We start from the raw sequence: 26,404 nt of genomic DNA, 5'->3' as shown, positions 1-26,404 counted from the left end.
AGGCTTAAAGTTTAGTTATGGATCTAGAGGACAGTCCAGATTCATCTTGTTTTGGAAAGACACAGAGAGGTAACTACAGTAACATCAGCGATGATGTTTACTGTTCACTATAGTCATGACTAAGTCACAATTTCAGCGGATGGATTTGTTGCATGTCATTTTTTTTTAACTAAGCTAATACTGAATATGTGTAGTTAAGACTCATTGACTCCACATTAATGCTGCTCTGAAACCAGAGGTATCTCGCCATATTGTCAGTGAGCAAAGTCAAACTGTATCTTCCTTGCCCATTTTGATACTGATCTTGAACATCAGTAGTTCAGTACATCGAGTCTGCATTTAACCCTTTAGAGCCGGTCGGAGCGGGCACGCTCTGTTTTGCGTAACTATTTTTAAATCCCAGTAGCTCTGCAACCACGTAAGCTAGCACAATATTTTTTTTTGCATATGAAACCAGAGGAGTTGTACTTACATCTTATGCCATCAGCTTGTCCTAGGTCACGGTTTCCTTCCACATAAAGCTTTGCAAAAACTGCATAAAAAGCGCTTGCAGGAACAAAAACATAATATTCCAGAAACACGCTTTGCCGATCCGATCAGCTGTTCATAACACTTCCTACGTTGGAATAGACGTCAGCGCGAACTTTTGCATTTCCGCCATTACCTGCCCGAAACCGGAAGTGACGTCATTTTCGCGGAAATGTAGTTTTTTTTACCATCAGGACCATAGGGCCTATACTGGTGCTTTTAAAAGTTATCTTTGACTTTATGACTTTCTGTGTCGTTTCTGGGATGCTTAGGACTCAAATTGCACTGCTGGAAATAGTTTATTTTGATGCACGTGCTGCTTTTTTGCAAATTTGCAGTATAATATTTATTTTCATTTTTCCTGCAGTGTATAAAAATTGGTGTATTTCAAAAATAAAATTATGAAGACACTCAAAATAAATTTCCTGTGGTAGGAAACTATTTTGTGCAACTTTTTTGTATGTACAGTTTTGAGGGATAAGCCTCTTAAATTTCTCTAACTACAAATATACACTGTTAAAAAAATCCGTAAATTTAGGGGTCCCTTTACCGTGGATTTGCTACGGATTCGCTCCGTTTTGCGAAATACGGAAAGTTTGCTGTTGCGCGAGGCAGAATTTTCTCCCCCAGCCAGAATATTCCGACGCCATTACTTTCAGTGCGGTCAGTGCCTACCTAAACTTCTGCAAGTCACAAGGAAAGTTGGAAACAGGTTGGTTGTGTGGAATGAGAATGAGAATGGAGTGCCACCTTGTTCCCCCTCGTACATTAAATTGGTCTCGATAGGCAGTTGGTAGTGGTGTGTATGTGAGTGGACGTTTGCTGCTAGCTGCGTTAGCATTAGCCAGCCGCCTGCGCTTCGTAAGTACGTCAAAAACCATTTTTTCCCTCCCTCTTACATGAAATTTGGTCTCGATAGTCAGTTGGTAGCCGTGTGTGTTTCATGGTAACATTTGAATGTGTGGGTTTTGCGTTATTTTGAAGCGTGGTTTGCCCAACTAAAGTTAACGTTAGCCCATAAGTTGGATGCGCGCGCTTGTGTGTGTGTAAATTAGCCACATGTGTGTATTGTTATAGCTCACTGTGTTACGTTAGCATGCAACTGAACATGGTAATAATTAAAAGGGGTGATAGTTAAGTAGAATCAGATTTCATTGCAGAAAACATTGCAGCCCAAAGAGAGTGGCCCATGCAGCCCAACGCAGATTACTTATTTGAAGGTACCTGAAAAGTGAATGTGCTTCACTGTGCTGATATAAATTTATTGTTTTCATATTGATTCTGTTCTGATTCTGGCTATCCGTCAATTGGCAAATTCAATCTCTTAAAAATGTTGACTTGTAACATTTGTGGCTTTAACGCTCGGTCTTCGACTGATTACTTGAAACACTGCCGAACACACAGAAATAATAATAATGTATCTTTTTTATGTGGCCATAGGGATTGCAGAAGGAAGTTTAACACATACAGTAGCCTTGCTGTGCATATGTCACGAGCTCATGTAGACAGAAGGAGCACACAAACATGGAACCGTAATGTGTCTGTACAGTTAAGGTGCTTGTTTAATTTTTGCAGCAGTGAATATGATGATCTTAAAACTTTAAAGTGTCATTTGAGTGGTCACATAGATGAGGGTTTGACTGTAACGTGTCCCTTTGATGGATGTTCTAAGACATTCAATGTAAAGTCATCATTTTTAACGCATATTTCCAGATACCATAAAGGGTGGGATGTTACCAAGATAGCCCCAGTTCATATATGTGAACTAACAGAACGGTCTTTCCAAGGTGAAGGATCACATGTAGAACCTGAAGAACCTGAAAGTTTTAACATTGATGCAGAACAAAGTGATAATTTCTGCAGTGATCAAGTGAAAGACAACTTCACAGAGAGTCTTGCTCAGTTTTACTTGGGTTTACAGGCAAAATATTTGGTTCCAGCCTCCACAATAACAGAAATAGCAAATGAAATGAGAACTATAAGTGATATTCAACAGGAATATACTGTGGATGCACTAGCCTGTGAACTGGGGCAGTATGGTGTTCCAAGGGAGACTGTAACATCTCTTGGGAATAGTATATACGAGCAGAGCCCTATGCACAAGGCATTACATTCTTATTTTAAAAGGTGCATTAGGGCAAGTAAGAACTTCATAAATGTAACCAAGTCTCTGGCTGAACGGCACCAGTTGCTTCAGGCTTATCAGTCTTGTGGTACCTTGTTTCGTTCCCAGGTTCATGTCTCAGACTCAACACGGTTCTATCCAGAGCTCTATGACCAGAACATAAAGACAGTGGTTGGAGAATTTGATTTGAACTCAAGTAACTCAGTTGTCACAGAGAGTGTGCAGGTTAAAGGCACTACATATGCAAATGGAATGCTGGTCTTACTGAGCTACGCAAAAGGACTACTGCAGTTAGGACAAATAGCAAGCATTTTTGTAAAAAATGAAACTACTGTCCTACTTTTGCTTCGAGGGAAAACTGCCAGCTGGATACCTGATCTTGGACTCTATGAACTTGATGAAAATGCTTCTGACCTGTTCAGTTGCCATGATTTGAACAAACTTGATGATTATCATCCACTTTATTCTTACCAGAGAGGTACTCGGTGGCTCATTCCTCTTAAACACACACCAACATGGAACTTGTGAAAAACTATGTCAAGAAAGCAATGCCATCGCTCAGTAGCGATCAGATGGATACACTCACGGCTAAACTGGAGGAATTAGGAGTTCTCTCTGTAGATGACCTGAGCCTTGTGGACCCGGAGGACATTAAAGACACTCTGCCATTCATTCAGTGCAAAAGATTCGTCAGAGCTGTCAAAGCATTGGAAGCAGGTGAGTTTTTGCCCCTCTGTTTTAATGCAAGTTTTCTGAAACTACAAAGGTTTATTCCAAAAATGCAAAATAAAAGTTGCCATCAGCTGTACATGGCAATAATTACTCTATAATTGGTTTTCATAATTAGGTCCATTTGTATTCCTGGTTGACCCAAACTGGACATTGAGGACCAATGTATTAATTGATTTGCAACAATTGTGATGTGTTTAATTTATGGAGATGTTTGTCATGTCATCCATAGATTCACAAACTCCACCGCAGTTCACCCGGCCTGGCCCCTCATCAACACCTGAACCACAGAGGTTTCAGCTGCCCTCAACACCACCTGAGACAGCCGACTCCCCATCCCAAGACGCATATTCAGTACCATGGCACAAATTTCCCTCAAAAGTCATGGATGAGTTGCGTGAAAAAAAGTACATAATGGGGAAAGACAGACGAGAGATGGTTCGGATCGTCGCTGAAGATTACCTCCATAAACACCCAGGAAGACCTGGTAGACAAAAGCTGAGGGAACTCGCCAGTATGATTGTAGGACAATATCCTGCCTCCTTCAAGCTGACAGAGCCGTTTGGAAACAAACCTTTTGCAAAAGATGGTTCTGAAACTCTCTTTCGTCAGCTGGAACACAGAATTGAAAATATGAAGAGGCCACAAAGCTCACTGAAGAGGCAAGCAGGGGGTGAAAATTCAACAAAGAAAAGGCCCAGGAATTCAGATCTGTATGGATGTGTGGCGTGGGATCCAATCATTGAGGGGGCCGTGTGTAGAGAAGACCTGCTGTCTAAACGAGATGAGTTGAAACGTGCCTTTCAAACCCAGGATCTTCAGGTGGGTCTGCAATCATCCATTACAGATACAGAAAGCTTTATTAATCCTCGAAGGGCAATTCAGTTCCTACAGTCCACCATCTAGACATACAACCATTCACACAGCAATAGTATATAGCAGGAGTAATGCGATAAGGTCTGGGTCCAAGTACAATTTAGGACACATTGTGAAATTGTAGATCGTCTGTAGATCACTATGCCCATAGTCAATTGAAATTGATACCCTGTTTTATTATTTTAATTGGTTAGTTTGACTAACTGTTCGACTGTTTGTCTAACTGCCTCATATCTTTAGGAGTCATCTGTTCGAAAATTGATGACTGAAACATATCCCATTCAGCGTGAAATCCTCAACGATGATGATACCACTATTGTCGTTGTAAAGGACGAGTGGCCGTTCCTGTTTGAAGTTCCTCACCTGTTTGATCATGCATCTAAACTCCTTGGCTTCTCTGTACAAAACAAGCTGGCACAGGTGTGTTGTTATTGTTATTATTATGATTGTGCTGTGCTGCTCCATATGGAGAGAATTTTGTCTTTATTAATCAATCAGAAAAAGATTTGCAACCAAAAAGAGAGTTGAGACCAAAAAAGATAAACTGGCAACCAATCAAATAGAATAACTTGGATGAACAATCAAATGGAATAGATTTGAGACCAAAAATCAGGAAGTGACAACCAAAAAAGCAGGACATTTGAGATCAAAACAGAACAGGTTGCAAATGAAAATGAAATAATTCATTTTTATTTTTATTTTTTTCAAAATTCTCTCCATAGCTCCAAACGAAAATGAGTGTTAGTCTTATGTACTTGTACAAAATTAACACCTTGAACCTTGAACAGGAACTTTCCAAAAAAGAAAAGGGGATCAATGACTTCCTTGACTCCAAAGGGATGAAGATGGGCGAAGGTCCAATACAGCTCATCTGTGGCATTTCAAAATACTTCAAGGAAGACTCTTATAAACTCTTCCACAAAAAAGAGGTAGATGTTGTAGATTTTAAACTGTGTGCAAGATAATTATTTGCATCCAGTGGTGAACCAAGTAACCAACCACAGTAGGAAGTATAGATTCCCCTAATTGTGCTGCTGATATTCTCTATAAACTCTCTATCTATAAACTATTTACATTAATGTTTTTGCATAATGGCTACCTCTGTCTGATGAAGACACTAGCAGATAGTCAATTTGCCAGCAGGTTTGTGTGTACTGGAAACATTAATTCATGTATCATGTCTGTCACCAAAACAGATCTCTGCAGATCCTGAAGTCGAACTCCCAGTGACCCCATGCATCCTAATCAGAGGTTTGTAGTTAAATCTTTTTTTGTATCCCAGCAAGCTGTTGTTAGCTGTTGTTATAAGCTGTTGTTGTGTCATATTTATTAAAGAAATGTTTTGCTTGCCTTAAAATATAGGATTTTTTTTTTTTTTGTAAATGGTACATGGTTTTTATCTGTGTTTAAGGTGACCAGCAATTCAAGATTGCTGTTGATGGGTTACTTGTCAATGACCACATCACCTCTCCCATTGTGGCCTTGAGCTACGTCTTCTCCATGTTTTATGTCTGGAACGTCCAATACCCACCGGAGATGGCTTTTACTCTCGAATTCATGCAAAGGTAAGCACTCATTGTTTGGAAATACTTTGTAAATGTGACTTTGCCGTGCCTTTCTGCACCTGACCTGCTTTTTGTCAATCTACACTAAACCCGTTTGTCTGAGATGTACAAGCTCAAAATGTGTCGTCACATGCTGTGAGCTTTTAGATCAGCTGTTATTGGCTTATGATCCCCCTGAATATGGATTTGTTCAGAGATTTTGTAGCTCCCTGTTGAAGACTATTGTTGGAATAAATGTGTCATATCTTTTTAAAGGGCAGGTAACATGCTTTTTGCTTTAAATAGTGTCCTAAGTCAATCAATAACAAAACAAACATAACATGATTCCAGTTGGGAAATGGAGCAAAAACATATTTTTCTCAGAATGGTTTGTTGACACAAAATTCGTTTGAGCTATCTCTTTAAAACCATTAGCACCTGAGACCAGGTTATGTCAGTGGTGGTCAAACCTTTTCATGTCAAAGACACACAAACTGAAATTTATTTGGCTGCAGACCCCAAACTCAAAATATGTTGTTCCAGGGACCCCCCCCCCCGAAGGAAAGACTAAACATATTAATTTAAAAAATACTACATAGTGGATTCATGCCCAAATGTTAATACTTGTACTGATGTGTAACGTGCACTGAATGTCACAGTTTCTCCACTCCATGTTTGAATAACCCCCAGGACAGTCCGTGTTCAAATGTGCTGTTACACCTTTTGATAGGACAATGTCAACTGTGTTTTCTATCCCCTTCTGTGTTCTGTGCATTTATAATATCCCTGCATACACATTGAGGATGCATGCTGTCATGTGTTGGTGATAAGCTGACTTCTCACCCTTGCAAACATTTCTGTATATGCACAGTGTGAATGCATGTGTCTTGAAAAGACAAAGGAAGAGAGCTTAGCCACTGGCACCAGCACCACAACAACATTGGGTTCTAGACAGATGGTCAACTAGAATGATAGAGAGGTTCACACATAGGGGCATATTGAAGAAAACAAATGTAGGATTTTATTGAACTGCTCCACTCCTGTCAAGCCACACTACATGTGCAAACTTTGTCTGCATATCACTATTGTTTTTTTTTTCCCTCAGAGTTTTCTTTGGGGTCAATCCTGAGCGAGGCTCCAAGGCAGAGAAGAAGGGGAAGAAACGGCACTTCATTCCTCCACAGGTGTGCAAGCTGGTTTCTCAGCTGAAGGAATCTGAATGCAAGCAGAAGGAATCTGAATGGGCCATTTGAGCTGTTCTCAGAGCTCAGAAAATACCTTTTTGGACTGAATGTACACACACACACACACACACACACACACACACACACACACACACACACACACACACAAAGGCAAATCCAAAAACATGGGGCTTGGGAGTAGAAATACAGATTTTTACAGTATTAGGTGAGTTCAGATGTTTTAACTAGATGCCCACAACACACATGCTGCAGTTTCAAATCCCCCATGTTAAGGGGGAGGGAAGGTGGGTGATATTTGTCATTCCAGTTAAGCTTTTCCTGTCATTGTGGAGTTGGAGGTGTAAGTTTTAATTTTTTTTTAGTTTTAAGTTGTTTTAAGAGTTTTAAAAATCTCTTTATGGCATGTTGCACAGTCATCCTTCTAAGGTCATGGTTGTTATTGCTGCACTGATGTTTTATAGAAAAGTTGTATAATGTAATACTTCTAATGTTCTATTTGTTTTTTGTAGAAAGGTCAGCCACTGGTTGCAGAGCTCTGCCTGTCGGTGTGATATGTGGAGTTGGAGGTGTAGGTTTCTGCATCCTCCTGGAGGGGGCTCCTCATTTTGCACTGACAGGTGAGACAGCAACAGCAATGCTGGCAGTTTTATTGTCTTATTTTGTCATTGTCTTTAACAAATCAATTTGTTATTAATGCCTGTCAGCCTGTGGATGCTAAAAAGTTGCTAGATTTGGCATCTCCCTGTTAAAGGACATGGCTGTACTTCTTTGAGAAAACAGCTGGTTTATGTATGTAAAATTTCTCTGAATGTGAAGGTGATGTTCTGAATGTTTTAATGGTTGTAGTGTAAATATTGCAAATCATTCACCACAAAAAGTGAAATCACTTTAAAGCACTGGCAGCTGTTAAAGGAAATAAATAATTGCTGTGATTCTACATTTGTGCTTTATTGATGGTAAACGGTATAGAGAATGGTACAGAATTAAACATTTTAGGATGACTGAAGTGTCCGTAAATGGTATGGATTGAGTACTTAAATAATACGAAATATTCCATTTTAGGTTTGATGGAACTGTCCGTAAATGGTAAAGAAAAAGTCAGGTAAATCTACGGAAATATCTGTTATAGGGTTTACGGAATTGTCTGTGCAATAACGCTGAAATTTATGGAAAATACGGAATTTTCCATTTTAGGTTTGACGGAAATGTCCGTCAATGGTACAGAAAAACTCGGGTAAATCTACAGAAATATCCGTTTTAAGGTTTACGGAAGTGCCCGTACAATAACGGAAAAAGTGCTGGTAATTAATTACCAGCACTTTTTCCGTTTTATAACGGAATTTTTTTTAACAGTGTATGTTAAAAAAGCAAAAGCGATTTTCAATTTTTTTGTAGTTTATTGCACTTTTTTGCAATTTATGTAATTACTATGCACTTAATGAATACATATTATTAAAATCTGGGGTATAATTGTTGTATTGATGTATAGCAACTTGAAATGCTCCCAAAAATGGCTCCACAGCATGTAAAAATATAATATAAGCTCTGGCGGACTTGGTTCTATGGTAGGTCTTAAAGGGTTAAAATATTTAAATTTATATCAACTTTTATTAAGGTTAATCATAAAATAATGTACAAATATGTTTAAAGATGCAGAATGATCCTTCTTATGCTGACTTAATAATTTTGCTACAGCAGTCTATTTTCCATTTTATGCTCAACAAAGGACCCCTTCACAATAAAATGTTGCTGTATTCAAAGAACTGTAATCTGTTTGGAACAATTCAAAAAGAAACTGCATCTGAAACAAAGAAAATTCAGTTCATTTTTTAATCCCATCATGTAATGATTAAACTAAACTAAAATAAAACACTACACATACTACATGTCCATGGATAACATGTTCACCCTATGTTGAACAAGTAAAGAAATAATAATAATGATAAGAAGAAAAAAAATACAATATCTTAAAGTTTAGCTCAAATCAAAGACCAAAGACTTAAAAGTCGTGGAGAATCAGTTTGGATAGTTCTAACATAAAGTGGTAATGCCTTCCAGACATTTAACGGCAACAACTGGAAGAGCTCAGCCACCTCAGTTTTTAAGTCTAGATCTTAGATCATTACTTCACTGGGCCTCATTTGTAACTGAGAAAGAAAGCTAGAAAAAATGACATGCAGATAATTGAGCATGTGATCAACTTTAACATTTGGAATTCAAATGACTTACATTTAATTAGTGAATTAACACTATTTAGGGAATTAACACCAAATCTGAAGTAAATTTGTTCTCTCATTTATAATAATTGTCGAATGTTTATGTATCATTACACACAGACCTGCAATACAGAAAGAACTTGAGAACACACAGTTTTAACTGACTGCAAAATAATACATGATATACAATACCGGATAATTCTGAGTAACTTGTTACTTGTTTTCAGTCTCACTCATTGATGAGCATGTTTTTTTTTTTTATTATTATTGTAGAATAGCAAGTATCCTCTGCCACAGGTTGGCAGATACCTGGTGAAGCCATGTATGCAACAGTGGGTTTTGCTGTTTCTGCTTTGAAGAGAAATAGAATTGAATATGTTGATTAGAAAAACTGTATGTAATTTAAACACTTATTTGCAACGCGTTTTATCACATCTCAGCAATAACATTGTTTATATTTTCTAATAATTGTAATAATAGATGCAACAAAGAGGAAGAACAATGTAATTACAACATAATTATTAGAAAGGAATACAAAAATGCACTGTTGGATTTTAGCTGAATAATGTCAAACTGAAATTTATATAATGGGGTAATCAACAGAAGCAAAACGTGTAACAATGCCTAAGTAACAAAACCAGCAACAATGTGATACTATGCTATCAATAAAGTGGTAATTTATTTGCAGTATTTGGTAAAAGGATTTTTTTTTTACGATGAAAATGGTTATGGTGAAACATGGTCTGTTAGGTAAAATGTCAAGAAAGTGTTTGCTGGACAGACAAAAGAAGACAATGAGTCTTAATGATGGAATAAATAAGTGTAGGCAAGCATTCAAAGGAAGGGATCAGCAAATGAGAAAGCGGTGGGGGGCAGATTGAGGAGAGTTAGTGAATCTTCAAGTGCAGAGGATTAGTAAGGAGGAAATGAGGGCAACTATGAAGATAATGAAGAGTTGAAAGATGAGTAGTACTGATGACACAGCTGTGGGGTTATGGAAATTTCTAGGGGAGACAGCAGTTGACTTTTTAAGCAGATTTTTCTGAACTGCCTTATTGTATTATTATTGTATTATTATTGTATTATTATCGTATTATTACAAAACAGGACTATGTTATAATATCACAATGATTCTCACCTAGAGGTTGAGTGTCACCCTGGCCCAAAGAATGATGAACTGGATTAGGACACAATTCAACTTCATCTGATGGAGACAAACAGTGAGGGAGCAGATAACCACAGAAACATCAGTAATGTCAACAAATGTCTGCCTTTTCTTGTATTTAACAGAACTAGTGTGATGTTTTCTGATATTCCAAATTAAGAAACACAACCCCTGTTGTGAGGTTGTGTTGGAAACAATGGCAATTAAGCACAAGCTAGCTGTAAGTTATGCACAATTCCTAAACACAACACTAAATACTCCAACATAAATGCTACACACCATGCTTGATTTAGACATTCAGAAATAAGTCAAATTGCATCATTTAATTTTGAGTTTTCTCTGTATTATTGCAGGTCCATACCTAACAATTGTTCTGATTATGTACTTTAAATGGAATTGAACAGGTACATATCTAGATTTTCCCACACATTCATATTGATTAAAATGAACACATGAAAAAAAAACCTTAGTCTATTTATGCAAAATGAAAAACAGAAATAAGTTCATGTTTTGTTGCTTTTTTTGTATTGTTTTGTTTTTTAATTCATGGGCTTTTTAAGTGCCATATTTTTCGTGCCATAGGCGATAAGGTGCATTAAGCGAAACAAAACAGTCAGATAAGTCAAACTTTAATCAAGTCATTCTTCTTGCTTCTTCCACTTCCGTACCGTTGATTCATTAATGTTGAATTCTTTTGCAGCTGCTCTATTCCCATGTTGTTGCAGTATATTAATGACTAACCTCGTATTGTTGATGGATTATCTCAGTTATTCTCCTGACTGAAGTTTGGTCCATTTACAGCATCTGCGTTTGTCCCTAACCATCGGGAACCCTCACGTTAACTTTTATGGAGTGGAAAAAAGTTAGAGTTCATCCTCCAGCTTCACTGTGTTTATGTTATGCTAACATAGCTGTGTCGCTAGCGATAACATAGCACATCATTATAAACCCGCTAGCCCAACTTCAGTAACCCTACAAAAGTCACTGCTGTTTAGTTTTCTGTCTTCATCTATGTTGGAAGTGATAGCAGAGCCGTATGTCTGAATTTGTTTCACAAATCTCTCAGTCAGAACATCATATATCATGTTTAGGTGGAAACTAGCGAGCCAACTTCTTGCTAACTTCTAACTCCGTTAAATTTAACCCTCTGGGGTCCAGGGTATAATCGGCCGTTTTTGACTACTTATTTTTTACCTCTATATTTCACCTTTAAAATATGTTTATCTTGCCTTGTTTGATATCATTATTTTCAGCACAACCGCAAATATCTGAAATTTGAGTTATTTTTTTAATTTTGGTATACTATATTAGCACAGTTGACCTAAATTCAGACAAAAAATTCAAAATCCGAGTAGAAAAAAGGTTTTTTTTACTGTAAAACCCACAAACATGTTTAACGAATCATTTTCATAACTTGAAATGCAAATAGAAATTGTACATTTCTAAAAATTATGCACAAGTTTTGCAAACAACAAAGTTATATGGTACTATTTACCTAAAAATGTAACCATTATATAACCATTTAAAACTATTTACAGAACAATCAGGTGTTCTGCATCAAATAAGAAGGCACACAAATGATTTGTGCCAGTCCAAAAAAATAGTTTGTGTTCAGTATAAGACAGAGGAGAACAGCACAGGCCTAAACCCTGCAGGTCTGACAGCAGGAGGTGCATCAGTCCAGTTTTGCATGTGGGAACAGCGTTTACACTGCAATCTGCCTTTTATGGCTTTTTTGGAGCAAATGTGAAATTCAGCAGTCTAACTGACACGCAATACAAAACAATAACTACACAACACACTAACTACAGCCTCCAAACACGCTAAACGTCACTATTGTCTCACATATGAAAACTCGCTCTCTTTCTTTCTTTTGCTCGCCCGCTTTCCGTTGCGGGTGTCACTCCTAAAAACTTCCCCTTCTCCCTAAGCAACCAAGTGCCACATGTTGCCATATCATTTTTTTTGATTGGCTGACATGGTAAACTCTAACACCAATAGGGAAGGGGTGTTTTTTCTTTCTCTTTTTTCACTCGCAAGCGGAGAGTGTTTGCTAGCGCTGTCTGTAGAAAACGTCGTTTTTACCGTTCTTCCCGCTGTAAACACCACTGTTTTGTTCAGAAAATAAACATTGCGTGTATTTTTTATCATAACTCTGGTTTTACATGGCCCATCGACACAATTCACAACTGTTATATAGTTTGAAGTCTTGAAGTTTGAAGTTTAAATGGAGACTCTGAGTCGCTGCATATTGTAGCTGTGTTATCTTAAATTGGTCATGTGATTTTGACGCGCCGGCACGTCCGTCGACCCCAGAGGGTTAAGAAATGTTGTTTTCATGGATGCCTGGATGATAAACTTAATTTTTACACCTGGTAAAGCAGCAACACTGATCATTTTATTAAAGAAGAAAGAATTTAGACAATTTTTAACTCTCAGTGATCGTTTGACCTGAAGTGGAGTTTGGACCCAGATTACTCCGCGAGGCTCCTGACTACAGTAGCTGTTGCTCCGACAATCCATCAAACGGTGCGGCTTAGTAGCTTACCAAAGCCATACTAAAACATTTTTTTTGACAGATTTTTTAGCACCATGTACCACATAAAATTGGTTCAAGGTCAGTACACACAACCAGACTTAATACATAAGGTGCACCGGATTATAAGGTGCACTGTTTTTTGATTTTTGAGAAGATTCAAAGATTTTTAAGTGCGCCTTATTGTGCAAAAAATACGATAAAAATTTTCAAGTATGTACAAAATTCCAGAAATTATTTCTAAAATAGATTTAAGTTCAAGTGAAAACCAAAGGCATGTCTCAGGTTATAAAACAAGCAAAACTATTCTGACTTGCATTAGCTAGATCATGACCTTCACATTAGATACCTTATCTGAGGTGCAATTCCAGGAAGTGAACATTCAAACATGCCTGTTTTCAAATGTGATGCCTATCTATAAAAAAAAAGGTTTCTTATGAGAAACTTAATATAACTTTGGTTTTGAAGGGAGGCTGGCTAGTGCACCTTAATCGTAAAGGCATTTCTTACTGTGTTCTGTGTTCTGTCCCATTTGATCCCTTTTTGAGCCTGCAGTAAAAAAACAAAAGTAAAAAAAAAAGTAAAATAAATAAATAAATAAAAAAAGTTAAAAAAAAAGTGTATATATATATATACATATATATATGTGTATGTATGTGTGTGTGTGTGTGTGTGTGTGTGTGTGTGTATATTTAATTTACCTCTGTAGATATCTTTGCCGATAAGATAGAGTCCCACCACCACAACCACAGTACTCAGTAAAATAGTTGCAATGATCCAAGGTGTTGAATCTGCATAGTGGCACTTCTCTTTGCAACCATCTTGATTAGTTGTTGGATTTATATCTTGAGCGTATGAAGAAAGATGAAATGTTAATTTTGCTTCTTCACACTTACATAATGTTTAAAATGTTACAAATCTTGTAATCAACTCCTCTAAAAAATTTCAAATAACCTTAAATAACCGATTAATTAACTGCTCAAATTTCACAGCTTTGCTTTAAGCCTCTTTCAGAAAAAACAAAAAAGAGAAAAGGCAAATATTTGTATCACACGTTTGTATAAATATTTAGAAAAATTGCTGTTTCTCACCTGTGAGACATGGCGCAGAGACAGACAGCCAGCTCTCTGGGGATTCTCCACCTCCTGAGATTTTGCACTTGTAAAGTCCTTCATCAGACTTGGAAACTCTGTTGATGGTCAAGTTTCCTCTTGCGCTGCTCCCTATGTGACGCCCATATTTGTAGAAATCAGCTGCGATGCTGGAGGAAAGGATCTTGTTTCTGCAGCGCAGCGTCACAGCTTCTCCCTCCATCACAGGAACAGCAGGACTCTCCAGGATCACAGAACCAGCTGAACAACAAGTGAGTTAAATTTATAAAATGTTGAACTTGTGTTTGTTTGTGACAAAATATTACTGCCTTTTTTCAATCATACCAGTGACATTAATGTAGATATTGTTGCTTCTCTTCCCTCCTGCTGTCCCACACCAGTATTCTCCACTGTCACGTGCATAAAGAGAATGAATGGTGCACTTTGAGCCTGTTGTCGTTACTGTTGTTTTCCCACTGGTTTTGTTGCATTGCTTTGCTTCCTCTGTCATCTTATATAACACATCTCCATGGGAAGGCTCCTCACAGTAAAAAATAACTGACTCATATTCAAAAAACTGGGATTTGTTTGGAACAATATGAAGAGAAACTGCATCTGAGAAAAAAATGACAAAAAACAAAACAAAACAAACATTCAGTTTATTGGTAAAATGACAGATTCCCATTGAAATGTGATAGCCAATAAAATGTAGAGGTAGAGAGTGGTGATTCACCAAAATGTTCTTTTTGGTGTTTAAATAAACCATCTTTTCCTCCAATCACAAAATGATAAATAAGTAAACAGATATTACTCACCAACTTTCTGAGCATGTGCACACAGCAGAATCAGCACAGTCATCACTAAAAAGACCAAAAATAGTTACTATAAGATGTACCCACATCTTCAGACATCTTTAGAGTTGCCAAACATTTAGAGTTAATAGTGCTATTCCTTGTTAAGTTGTTGATTAGAAACATTACTTTGTACTTGTTATTTCTAAGGTGTCACCAAAGGTTTCTGCTACATGAAAGATTTAAATAACCACAGCCTTTTAACAACATTGTTAACCTTAACAAACTCTTTATAGTTTAATTTTAATGTATAAACTGAGACAGTACTTACACAGTCTGATGCACAGAGCTCTGACCTCCATGATGTCTTGCCGGAGACCAACCAATAGATGCTTCCTGTATGACCTTTGTAAAACAACTATGTGAAAATAGTTTCAGAGAAGCAGAGCTGTTGCTGTGGTAGGTGAGAGAGCACATACTGATGCTTTCAAATCTATTTGTAGCCATTTAACGTTTTTTTATGCTTTCATTATACCAGTGATGGCCTAGCCAGTCACAGTAATCCTAACAGTTTATAACTAAATTTCCATGGTAGCACTAAAAAAAGCTCAAGTTGCTTTAAGTCATTTGAACTGATCACCAATAACAAAGCACTGACTAAATGAATATTTTGCACCGTGTAGTTGTACAGATATTAAACTGGTGGGACACCAGCGTCAATAACAGAGCTGTGTTTTCACAGTCTGACACAGAGGCAAACACAAGAGTTTCAGATTATTCAATTTACTGGTCAAAATCTACAGTTCTTCCAATTTTTTGCTCCTTCCATAATTCTTCTTCTACCCCACTTCAACCTGGAAATATTAAATACTTAGGTATTAATATCTCTCCTAGGCTTGCAGATTTAACAAAGTTAAACCACATCCCACTTCTAAAGAAAGTAGAAGGTGATCTGGCTAGATGTTAATCTCTACCCATATCAGTGATGGGAAGGAGCACTGCTATAAAAATTATGGTCTTGCCAAAAATAAACTATTTATTTTCAATGACCCCGAACGAACCATCACAAGATTGGTTCAGATCTCTGAATTCATATATTTCTTCCTTTGGAAAGACAAACCCCCGCGTTCAGCTACAAATATAAAGGAGGACTAGATCTGCCTAACTTTCAACACTACTTCTTAGCCAACAGGCTTCCGTTCATGTCATACCCCCTTAGATGAGCCTTGGCTAGATGTAGAACAGGCAATATGCAATAATCTAGAGATTTCAGACTTACCATTTATCAGCTCAAACATCAAGTGACATGAATGGTTTAAAAGCATCAAAGTCAGCTCTTCTTTGACAGCATGGTGGCATTAACCCAAGACAGCAGTCAAACTCATGTTTATTTTCTTCTGCAAATTAGCAAATCTAAATAGAGTTTTCGTTGAACATGAGAAGATATTTTTTTGAGATCTTATGTTCTAAGATGAAGGCATTGTAAACGTTTTTGTTGTTCAAATTTAGATGATGAGGATGTAAACCTGAGGGGGTAGGGCTAAATAAGTATATACTTCTGCCTACTCCTTTTCAAACAACTGTATGGAATATTTTATGAAACGTTGGTGAATGTATATGTTTGAAATAAAAAAGAACTGAACTGAACTGATTCTTAAAATAACGGGTCTTCATTAACCCATGCAAACGTACAGGGGATGTGTGCATGAGGGTGGGAGTGCACATTTGTGCCTGTGTGCACCTGTTCGTCTGTGTCTATATGTCAGGTCGATCCCAGACTCCACCTTTCTGGGAACATCTCAGGCCCTCCAAAGTACGGATGGGTACCGGTATCAGTACCGGTGCAACCGTGCAACCTATCAACCCCTGGTATAGGTCATAAACCCCGCCTGCTCCGTGTTAGCAGATGGGACAATAAAATAATAAAATAAATTAATAATCCTCAGATAATTTTTTTCCACAGATTCTTTCTTTTGTTATCAATAGTTCTCATCACGCTGATTGATCTCCAAGGGGTCTCCTCCATTCTAATTCCCACCCATGTTAAATTGGGGTGAAACGTCATCATAGCAGCTTTGACTGGCAGCTGCAGTCACGGTGAAACTTGCGTATCTCTGTTCGGGAATAGCAGATAGAGCGTAGGCTCTGAGAGGAGGGGCAGCGTTTACATTACAAAAACACGACTGTTTTAACCTGACAGCCTGAGGTGTTCTTCAGTAAACTGGACTACCCGAAAGAAGGACCCGAGGCCCTGCTGCTTACTTTTTCGGTAAGTTAAATGTGTTTGTAAGCGAATCCGTAACTACAATCCTAGCTAAGATGAGTACTCGGCTGTCGGGGTTCAGCTCCTGTGCAGAGCTGAATATGAAATATGTGCAAACAACAGCATGTTTTTAGTCTCTTGCCACATCTGTAAAGACAATAACTTTTAAAAAAAAAACCTTGTACCTTGTAGCTCTTCATTAATCAGGAACTATGGATTAAAGTACTGTAGTGTACTGTAATACTGAAAAAAATGTAAGAGAACTGTAACATGGTAGACTAATGTGCCTGTGTTAATTCAGCTCCATATTATTGTGTGAAGTTGCACTGGGTTGGGAGTGGTTTTGTGTGTGTCACATTTTTTGGTGAGCCAATGGCTGGAATGGGGTTGGATTAATTAGAGGCAGGTGTACTTGATTGCACTGATACACTAGTCTACTTATAGCCCACACTACAAACACTGCTGTGTCGTTTTGTCTCTCTGTGCAGGTATGTAATGTGATGAAATTAGATATGTTTGGGATGGATGGGTTTTGCGCTATGAATTTTATATTGAAGGTGTCGTTTTGTCTCTCTGTGCAGGCCAGGGCCTATTATATGCCACAGCCTAAAGGCAGCAGAGTTGCAGAGGCTGGAGTGACCACTGGCTATATGCTTGCAGGGTGGTGGGTCTCCAAGGACAACTTATAACCCTGTTAAAGGCAACATGTGGAGTGCAACTTGGCCGTGTGGCATAGCTGGCTCTGGCCTTGGGACTGTGTGTTTTTTATACAATTCATAAATGAGACACTGGACTGTTTTATCTTTTATCTCTTGATATATTTTTCGTCAATAAATTATCTTTCAGAATTTTATTGACTGTCATCTTTTTGCCCACGACTGAGACGGTTGGTCAGACCTAGAGTCTTTCTTTGGGTGTGTTACAACTGGCGTTGTCGACAGGATCTGGCTACCATAATCTGTAGTGGGCAAAAGCAAGATGACTGATCAGAGTGAATCACAGTCTGGCCCAGATAGAGAAGCACCTGTTTCTGTTTCTACTCTCTGATTCTCAGCTGAAGAAGTGTCTTTTAGAATAAATTTCTTGACAATTGATAAAGTCAAAAGAATGAATCACCCCTGTAACTATGTCACTATATATCAGCATTAACAGGAGCTCAGTTTGGTGTTTCAGAGAGCTGCTGATCTCAGACCTGCACACCTTCCATTTTAAACACTTGATGTGCTGACTGCATGAACAGCACGTGATATTTTCTCTGACACAATTAAATAAAACCTGATGAAGGTCGTCACTTGTATGTTGAACTACAAACTTGTCATCTGGAATTCTTTCACAGTTTTTTGCAGATAGTGTGTTATTTATCATGAAGTGATTCAGAGGTAATCATACCAGAGAGGATAATATATATTTTTAAATATATAACTTTCTACAGGACTGAATATAATATCTTTGTGTATGAGTCCAGAGCCCTTTACACAAACCAAAAGTCTCCATCACAATGTTCATGAAATGCTGGGTTTATCCATCTCCTGGGGTGGGCCTACGGAGGAGTGCTGAAGATTTCCCTGTGAGGGAGCTGCTGGTGAAGATCATGAGTCCTGCTTGATCAATGCGATGAGCTTCAGCGTTCCTGGTGTTTCTTAAATGAAGCCTCTCTCAGTGGGTCAGCAGAACTTCTGGCACAGGACAGCTGTGATGAAAGAAAGGGAAGAAGTTTCTCCAAACCTCTGGACCCAGAAACCCAGCTTGGTCCTAATGGTCTGCCTCACTAGTTTCTCTCCAGGGTGAATGTATTTGTTGATATAATATGGACTCTATTATTAAATGAAAAGAACAAATTAGACTACATTACTGAAACGTTCTGCTGATGTTTTCAAAGTTTCCATGTTACCAGGATGTAGAGGGCTCTGAAGATTTAAACTGTTATAGATCCATTACACTCAGTCTTATGTTAAAATCTCAAAGGACAGCATTATATTTGTCATATTAACAGTAACTCTGGGCCTCTGGAGTGAGCAGCTGAGCTTATCGCTGTCTAAAAATAGAAACAAAACCTAAGGAGTCCTGAATCCTTCAATAACACAGACTATTAGAGTAACAGGTGTGTAGCATCACTAACTAGCTAGCAACAAGCCCCCAACACAGTGCGTATGCTTGTGGCTAATCTAGCAAACGAATTAACAACAGTGTGATTTCAGATGTTGTAGGACTATCATTGGTATGGTGTGTGGCCGCTAAGACTGGTGGACCTAAATCTTCACCACCACCTCTTTATACATACAAGTGAAAAGGGGAGTGAGCGGGTCAGTGCTAAGACAGAAACTAAGCTGGCTTCAAACACCATTTATTTCCATAAAAAAAAAAAAAAAAAAAAAAAAAAAAAAAACGCAGCCAGAGTCACAAGTACAAGATAAAATTCCCCGTATACAATAAAAATAGTGTTGCAACCCGCTAAAAACCCTGCCGGCAGAAATAACTATACACTATTAAAACAAGGCTAAAACATGTTTTCCTTATACTAAAATTACCCTCCCATAGTCCCATAATCCCACAGTCCAGCCACACATGGGCAAATGGTCCTTATCTGAAAGAGACAGGAGAGGAACTTCTCTTCCAGTATGATAAAACTCGTCAGCAGCAGACCAGGGAGGAGGCTCCTATCACAGACCTGTCTCCTCCTGACAGCGCGTCGCTGCACAGTCCCGCCCCACTCCACACCTGAACACGGCCTCCCTCGTCTCACCGTCAGATGCAGGCAGAAGGGCATCCCTGCCCTGTTGTGAATTGCGGCCATCGCCACCCACTGTTGCTGTTCCTGCCGTTGGGACTGGCTCGCCGAACGACTCGCGGCACCCCACAGCAGTTCCTTCCACACACGTGCGGGCTTGCATTGCGTTCCTTTTTCTCCTGCTCACCTTTCGTGCGTCACTCCTCTCTTTGTCTCTGCGCTCGCTATCCCCTTTAACAGGTCAACCTGGCGGCTGATAGGCCACCTTGGGGAACACCCCCACCTCACAGGTGCCTACAATTGTCTGTTTAGTCCACAGTGGATTAAAGGAACATGGTACAACATTAACACACATAATATAAATATGAGGATAAAACCATGCCGTATAAATATAAATAAACAAACATGCAATATAAATATCACAATAAAATCATGCAAATAAAATCAACACTATGTACCAATACACAGATTGATAAAACATAAAAACACAAATTTCCACTGTGTGACAGGTGCGCGTCTATCAAGCGATAGTTATGGCCAGCGATAGTTATGGCCAGCGCTGGCGGTCCAAGTGGAGGAGCAGAGAAGTTTACGGCATTTAAGCAGCCCTTTGCTGCCCCATCCAATCGGGCTAAAGCTATTGCAAAAGCTATTGGGGTGGCTCAGTCCTCTTCCAGGGTGTGGGGTACCCTCAGCCCTCCGGCCTCTGGGCCTGTGGCTCAATTCCCTCTGGCACAGCTGGCTGCCGGCAGAGCCTGCGGGCACATCACTGCAGTCCCCTCTGGCTTCTGCTCCGTGGCTGCTGGGTGACCCCTCATCTGGGGCTCTCCTCAGCTCTTCCCAGGAGGGTGGCAAGGATGCCCCTCCGGTGGTCCTCCTTGGGCTCTTGCACTCCGGGGAGTCTGCATGTCTGGGGCCTGGATCTCCTCCATGCCTGCTTCATGCCCTGGGGGTCAGAGCTATGGCTCCCCACACCCTCTAGCAGATCGTTACTTGGAGAAACCTTTTGAATACAAGTGTGCTGATCCACACAGGTGTGCACAAAGGTGTTAACAGACACAAACTACACCTTTCTTGGCTGCTACCTCAAAGCACATTATGTGCTGTCCATCCTGCGTGCTGCACAACAACATTCAATATTTAGTATTTATTGTTATTTACTGTTATCTAGATTAATGCAATGGTGCTGTGTTTATTATGTTGCTGTCTTTTTTTGTTCTCTCTTTTTATTCTCTCTCAACAAGTGATCCAGGAGATTTTTTTTTCTTTTAAGTGTCCTTCCTCACTGTCCTCCTTCCTCTCTGTTTTTCTGTTCCTTCATCTTTCTCTCTCCCTTTTCCCCCAGCCATGTCTGTCCCATCAGTAACAACTGAAAACCAAATAAAATAAATGACAACAACAAAGGTCGATCAAATGGACCAAAATGACAAGGCTGTGATGATTCACTTGGCAAAGCAAATCCGTTGGGTATATTTGTTGGCTTTCACAGATAAATTCTGACGGCTAAAAAACCAAACAGGACAGGCAACAAAAAATAAATAAATAAAAAAGAAGAAGAAGAAAAGAAAGGGAGACAAACACTGAGCTCAGTGATGTTTTGCATCAGACACAAAAACAGACTTGAAACAACTCTAAATAGTTTTCAAACTACCAGAGCTGCTGTTATGGGTTAAACCTCAGTAATTCCATTTATAACCAGAAAGTCACACTAGTGCTGCCTTCAACACAACTTGTAGTCATTTCACATTCACTTTTTTACGCTTGATTCATAGCAATGAACTAAATTGGTTGTAATCTGCAGTGGAAATGTAACTATATGTTGCAGAAATGCATACCTTATACATATTACACTGCAAGTGTGCAGAGACGAATTTACAAGTCAGTGCCTCTGTAGTACTGGCAGTACCTTTCAATACATGTATAAGTACATCATGAAGCAGTGCAAACATTTTCCCACACAGCAACACACACTTATGCAGATTGACATGGTTGATCTGAGCCTTTCATTTCCATTAAAGTTCCTTAATACCAGAGTGATATTTACATGTGCATATTATGAGAAGTTTATGCCTCCCACATTCTCCTAATGAGAAAGAGTTGATACTCAGAGCACTCAGGCTCTATAATGGCTACTTTTACATCTGATCCCATTGTTTTAGCACTCATATTCCCCCGTTGAAAAGATCCTAACATTAGCAGAGCCCCTAAAATTATGTATGGATGGTGCCTTCATGAGGGTTATGTTGCCAGTATATTATAATAAAGAGGGACAGAACATGAGCTTGTTTACAGCTTGACACTCTTGCCTCTAAGGGGGTTTCCATTTCTACTTAGTGCCATGCGCCACCTAGTGATATCTTGGAGTAATGTCAAAGGAATCAGTAAATAAAGACAGAATAAAGATATTATAAAAAAATATTATTTAACTTATGAATTGAATTCTGAATCCCTACTTGTGTTATTTGTCAGTTAAAATCACCTTCAAGCCTCAGTCTGCCTGGGCCTTGTGTTCAGCATCATAAACAACAATCAAAGACAACAGTGCGTAAACTGAAGGTCCTGGCAGTCCTAAATATTCTGTTCTCTTTTCTTCTTCCTCATTTGAGCCCCTCTTTTTTTAGCTTAATTTAAAATAGTATAAAATAATAACACAATAATCAAAAAGGCCACTGCCTCACCCAGTGACTGTCAACTGATTTGAGGTCATCTTGCACAAATGATTTGGGACGCCCCTTTCTGTAGATTTGCCTTCCTGGTCTCCCCGTTTCCCACACCTTCAACTAATAATTCATCAGAGACCTCCATATAGAAGGAATAGGTGTGGGTATGATTCTCTGCGAGACCATGGTTGTATCTACTAGAGATAGACTGATCCAATATACAGCATCGGTATCAGTCTGATCCTGACCTAAATTACTGGGTCGGAGATCAGGGAGAAATAAAAAATGTAATCCAATCCTTTAAATATCACAAAAGCACCTCACAAAACTTACCACATGACATAATCCAGGTAGTGAGAAGTGTCCGTCACATGATAGAGCGAGTTACTTCACACTGAAAGCATTTGGAGCATCTGGAGTCTCAGTCTGTGCTGCCAAACCAGCATTCCATCTCCGAGCAGGCCAACCCAGACAAGTAAAGCAGGTGAGTAAGTTCTCTGAACGTTTGTAAAGCATTCCCACCTTAAGCTCAACAACCAATATACGGAGCTCCAATGTCTGTGTGTTGTCATTGCTAAGTCTGACCGTACGATGGATAGACTCAAGTTTTACAAAAAGCAGTGTTGCAGGCTAAACAGTTTTATGGTTCTAAAATAAATTTATGAAAAACACAGTTTTGTATAGAAATTACACAAATTTCAGGTTAGATATGATAGAAACAGCTTACACTGACATCCATCTTGATAAAAGATGAGTGTCATGAAGCTGTGTTTGCATTTATTTGCACTGCTTTCCACTCTGGATGTCTTACTTATGTTGAGCTGTAAGTATAAAAGGGTCCATTCTACAATCAGATTTTTTTAGGTTGTTGAATAGAAACATTAATTTGTACTGATATTGCACTTCTACTTAATTTTTTCAGAACCAGAGTTTTTTTTAAATCTGCATAAAATTGCATTATAAATTACTTGTTATTATTACTTTATATATTACATATATATTATATAAATTACTTCATTATTACTTTTATTACTTTAAATACTTAGGTTTAAAGTTCTGCTAAAAGTTAAAGTAAAAAGATCAGTATTGCTGAACTGTAAAATATTTTGGGTGCAGTGTATTTTTTGCATACATATATAATAGAGTAGCTTTAGTGTTTTTTGTTTGGTCTTTTTACATTTGAGTACTAACTTGTACAAAATACAGCAAGACATTAAAAAACAGTTTTATTGATTAGAAAATACACTAAATCGAATTCATATCGGTATTGGCAGATATCGAAATTTATGATAGCGGCATCGGACATAAAAAAAGTGGTATTGTACCATCTCTTCAAAATACCATCAATTATTTAATATATTGTCAATGCCCATTCACGCCTCGTGTCAAGACAAAAACTGAGTAAATAGAACTGTTTAGAAAATGGTTGTAAAATTGTGGTGAGCCATGTGTAAGGCAAATGATATAGCGTTTGCAAAGCTTTGAGTGCTTCCAGATGCAACTCCAATAATTGCATGACAGAAGTTAGAGCTAAGACCCAGTTTGGCTTGGAGTTGACCAAATTAGGCAGAAAGACATTAAGGGATTCATTATGTTGCTTTCAGCACCTCTGTTACCACGTTACTGTTTTCTAAGAGACATGTTTTTGAATGTGCTGCATGAAAAACATTTGCTGTGTGTGTGTGTGTGTGCGTGTGTGTGTGTGTGTATGTGTGAGTGCATTTTCTTCTTTGTCTGCAAAATTAATCACATAAAATTGAGCCGTTAATATCACAAATGCCTTTCCAATTTGGTAATAGAACAGACTTAATTTCTTCTTCACATATCCAAAACACATCTGCTAGTGGATAAGGTCCATTTGTTAAACTATAAACATTTAACCATTGGGAATATGATTTATCATGTCCTATTATATATACACCCCGCCCCGTTTTTGGCAGGTCATACATGTTCTCACATATTCTTTCGCTGAAATTTCAAAATGTATAGTGTAGAATTGTCGGTATATCATAAAGACCATCCCTCAGAGTATCCCTCCTGATGAGCCATGGCTCAAAACCATGCCTCACTAGAGCGGCTGTTTTGTGTAATGACTTGGGAAGAATGGGTTTTCCTGCTATTTTCACTATGTCATCAGTGTCTAGTACTGCTCCGTGTTTTGCTTCTGTTCTCTTGGTGATGCTGCTTTTTGTTTGCCCTGCAGTACAGATAGTGGACTGGTGTGGTTTTCATGAGTTGTTAGTAAGACTGTGGTTGCTATAGCTGCTGCTTTTGCAGCTTTGTCAGCAAAATTGTAATTTCAGAGTCATCCTTCTGATGTGCTGCACATTTGCAAATTGCTAAATGTCGCGTAACATGAGGAGTTTCCTCCCATGTAAACAGATGTGTGCCATGATAAAACCTTCCTCCACACTAGAAATAAGAAACTGATTTCAACCCTCTGTTACTTCTTATTCTCTTATTTTATAATCCACTCATTTTTCCAAATCTAGTATCAATCAACAAATTTGCATATCAGCTCATAATGCGCTACGTTGAGAGGTCAACAGAAATGCACGTTCAAAATATTATCACAAAAGAGAATTTCCTTCATACAGTAAATTACTTGTGTTGCATCAATCAACCAGAAAGCATTTCACAATTTATTGTATTACCAACTAAATGTATTGTCTCATTACTGCTTGGTCATACCAGACTCTCTTTGTCTTTATTTTTTCTTCTCTGTTTTCACAAACGTTTCACCTATACTGCAAGCTGGAGAGTTAAATGTCAGCAGTGGATAAATTCAGCATTTGATAACAAAATTCTTTCAAAATTTCCCTGCTTTAACACCAATGGGAGATATAGGTGCATGTATAGTGTGTGCTATAGTGTAAGCTGTTCTTCATTGCATGTATGTGTATTAGTACACTTGCATGCAGGGCCTGTGGGCCTGTCTCACCCAAAAGGGTTTGAGTAAACTTTCTTAACAGCTGCCTTTCTCTCACGTGTGTTAAGAAAGGCAAATGTGCTTGTAGCAGTTGTGAGATTATTATGCTGTTATATGTTACATTATACCTGTAATCAAACTGAGTGAATCATGATACTGCTGTAGGCCACATCATACTTCTTGTGTAATCAGTATGTAGTTTTAGTTTGCATCATACTTCTGAGTTAAAAGAATGTGAAAATCATTAGATGTATTAGATAAGTTTGTATCATCCTATGCTGCTGATTTTCTGTGAGTGAGTTAGACTATTTCATGACATTTTATATTGCTGAGCTATGAAGATAATATTGTGTTCAGAGAGTCAGGGACCCTTTCTTTTCCCCTGATAGTAGAGACAACAGAGGACATTACATGGGAGCTTCACCCCCACCTTTTGTTGAAAGCAGAAAAACAGGGAGCCAAGGTCATAACTCATGCTCACTGACATTCACAGGATGTGAATGCTTAGTTTTGTGGCTGTGGCACATTTTGTATAGCTTCTTTTCTTTTGTTCAGTAGCTTTCTGCCTTCACCTGAGAGGGTGTGCCCTAGGTATATGCCTACAGGTCTCCATAATTAGAGTTTATTTAATAAAGATACCTTGTGGCCCTAACTCAGCCAAGTGGCGTAACATAGCCATAGTATTTTGCTTACACCCTTCCTCTGTGTGGCCAGTCACTAAAATGTCATCTATGTAGAGTGGAAACTGTCTCTGCCCCTCAAAAGTGAAGCCAAACAGGTGTTGTGGGTCAGGGTGGAAAGGCACTGAGAGAAAAAATTCAATTCAATTCAATTTTATTTATATGGCGCCAAATCACAACAAAAGTCGCCTCAAGGCATTTGATAAGTCTATCACTGAGAACCATTGTTCTTTTGGAGTGACTGGATTCAGTATAGTGTGAGGATTTGCGACTACTGGTGGCATCATTTCAGTGATTTCATTTATTGCTTACAGATCATGCACTAGACGGTATTTTGC

At 38.5% G+C, this 26,404-nt stretch overlaps 2 protein-coding genes across 6 annotated transcripts; one reads left to right on the top strand and one right to left on the bottom strand.

Annotated features, from left to right (window-relative positions):
• The first annotated feature begins 1,054 nt into the window (after positions 1–1,054).
• On the top strand, positions 1,055–7,944 carry LOC308412362 (uncharacterized protein). 5 transcript variants are annotated; one of them, XM_080906659.1, is made up of 9 exons: positions 1,055–1,240; positions 3,128–3,370; positions 3,615–4,204; positions 4,499–4,678; positions 5,047–5,187; positions 5,455–5,509; positions 5,670–5,823; positions 6,908–6,986; positions 7,517–7,944. In XM_080906659.1, exons 2-9 carry the CDS (start codon positions 3,169–3,171, stop codon positions 7,556–7,558), a joined length of 1,443 nt encoding a protein of 480 aa, XP_080762785.1. In that variant the 5' UTR covers positions 1,055–1,240; positions 3,128–3,168; the 3' UTR covers positions 7,559–7,944. The 5 variants fall into 5 exon arrangements, with proteins under 5 accessions (XP_080762785.1, XP_080762786.1, XP_080762783.1 ...); XM_080906660.1 differs by lacking the exon at positions 1,055–1,240 and adding an exon at positions 1,330–1,393; XM_080906657.1 differs by lacking the exon at positions 1,055–1,240 and adding an exon at positions 1,338–1,393 and having other exon boundaries at positions 2,762–3,370.
• Positions 7,945–10,121: 2,177 nt separating this feature from the next.
• Positions 10,122–19,960, bottom strand: LOC308408842 (uncharacterized protein; the record flags this gene model as incomplete). Its single annotated transcript, XM_080901249.1, has 9 exons — positions 10,122–10,159; positions 10,362–10,427; positions 13,435–13,473; positions 13,626–13,715; positions 14,016–14,276; positions 14,361–14,630; positions 14,831–14,875; positions 15,138–15,224; positions 19,738–19,960. 9 exons carry the CDS (start codon positions 19,958–19,960, stop codon positions 10,122–10,124), a joined length of 1,119 nt encoding a protein of 372 aa, XP_080757375.1.
• Between the last annotated feature and the right edge of the window lie 6,444 nt (positions 19,961–26,404).

This window comes from Rhamphochromis sp. 'chilingali' (genome assembly GCF_963969265.1).
Source record: "Rhamphochromis sp. 'chilingali' genome assembly, chromosome: 1".
NCBI lineage: Eukaryota > Metazoa > Chordata > Actinopteri > Cichliformes > Cichlidae > Rhamphochromis > Rhamphochromis sp. 'chilingali'.
The sequence above is the reverse complement of the archived record's forward strand: the minus strand, read 5'-3'. Positions and strand labels throughout refer to the sequence as shown.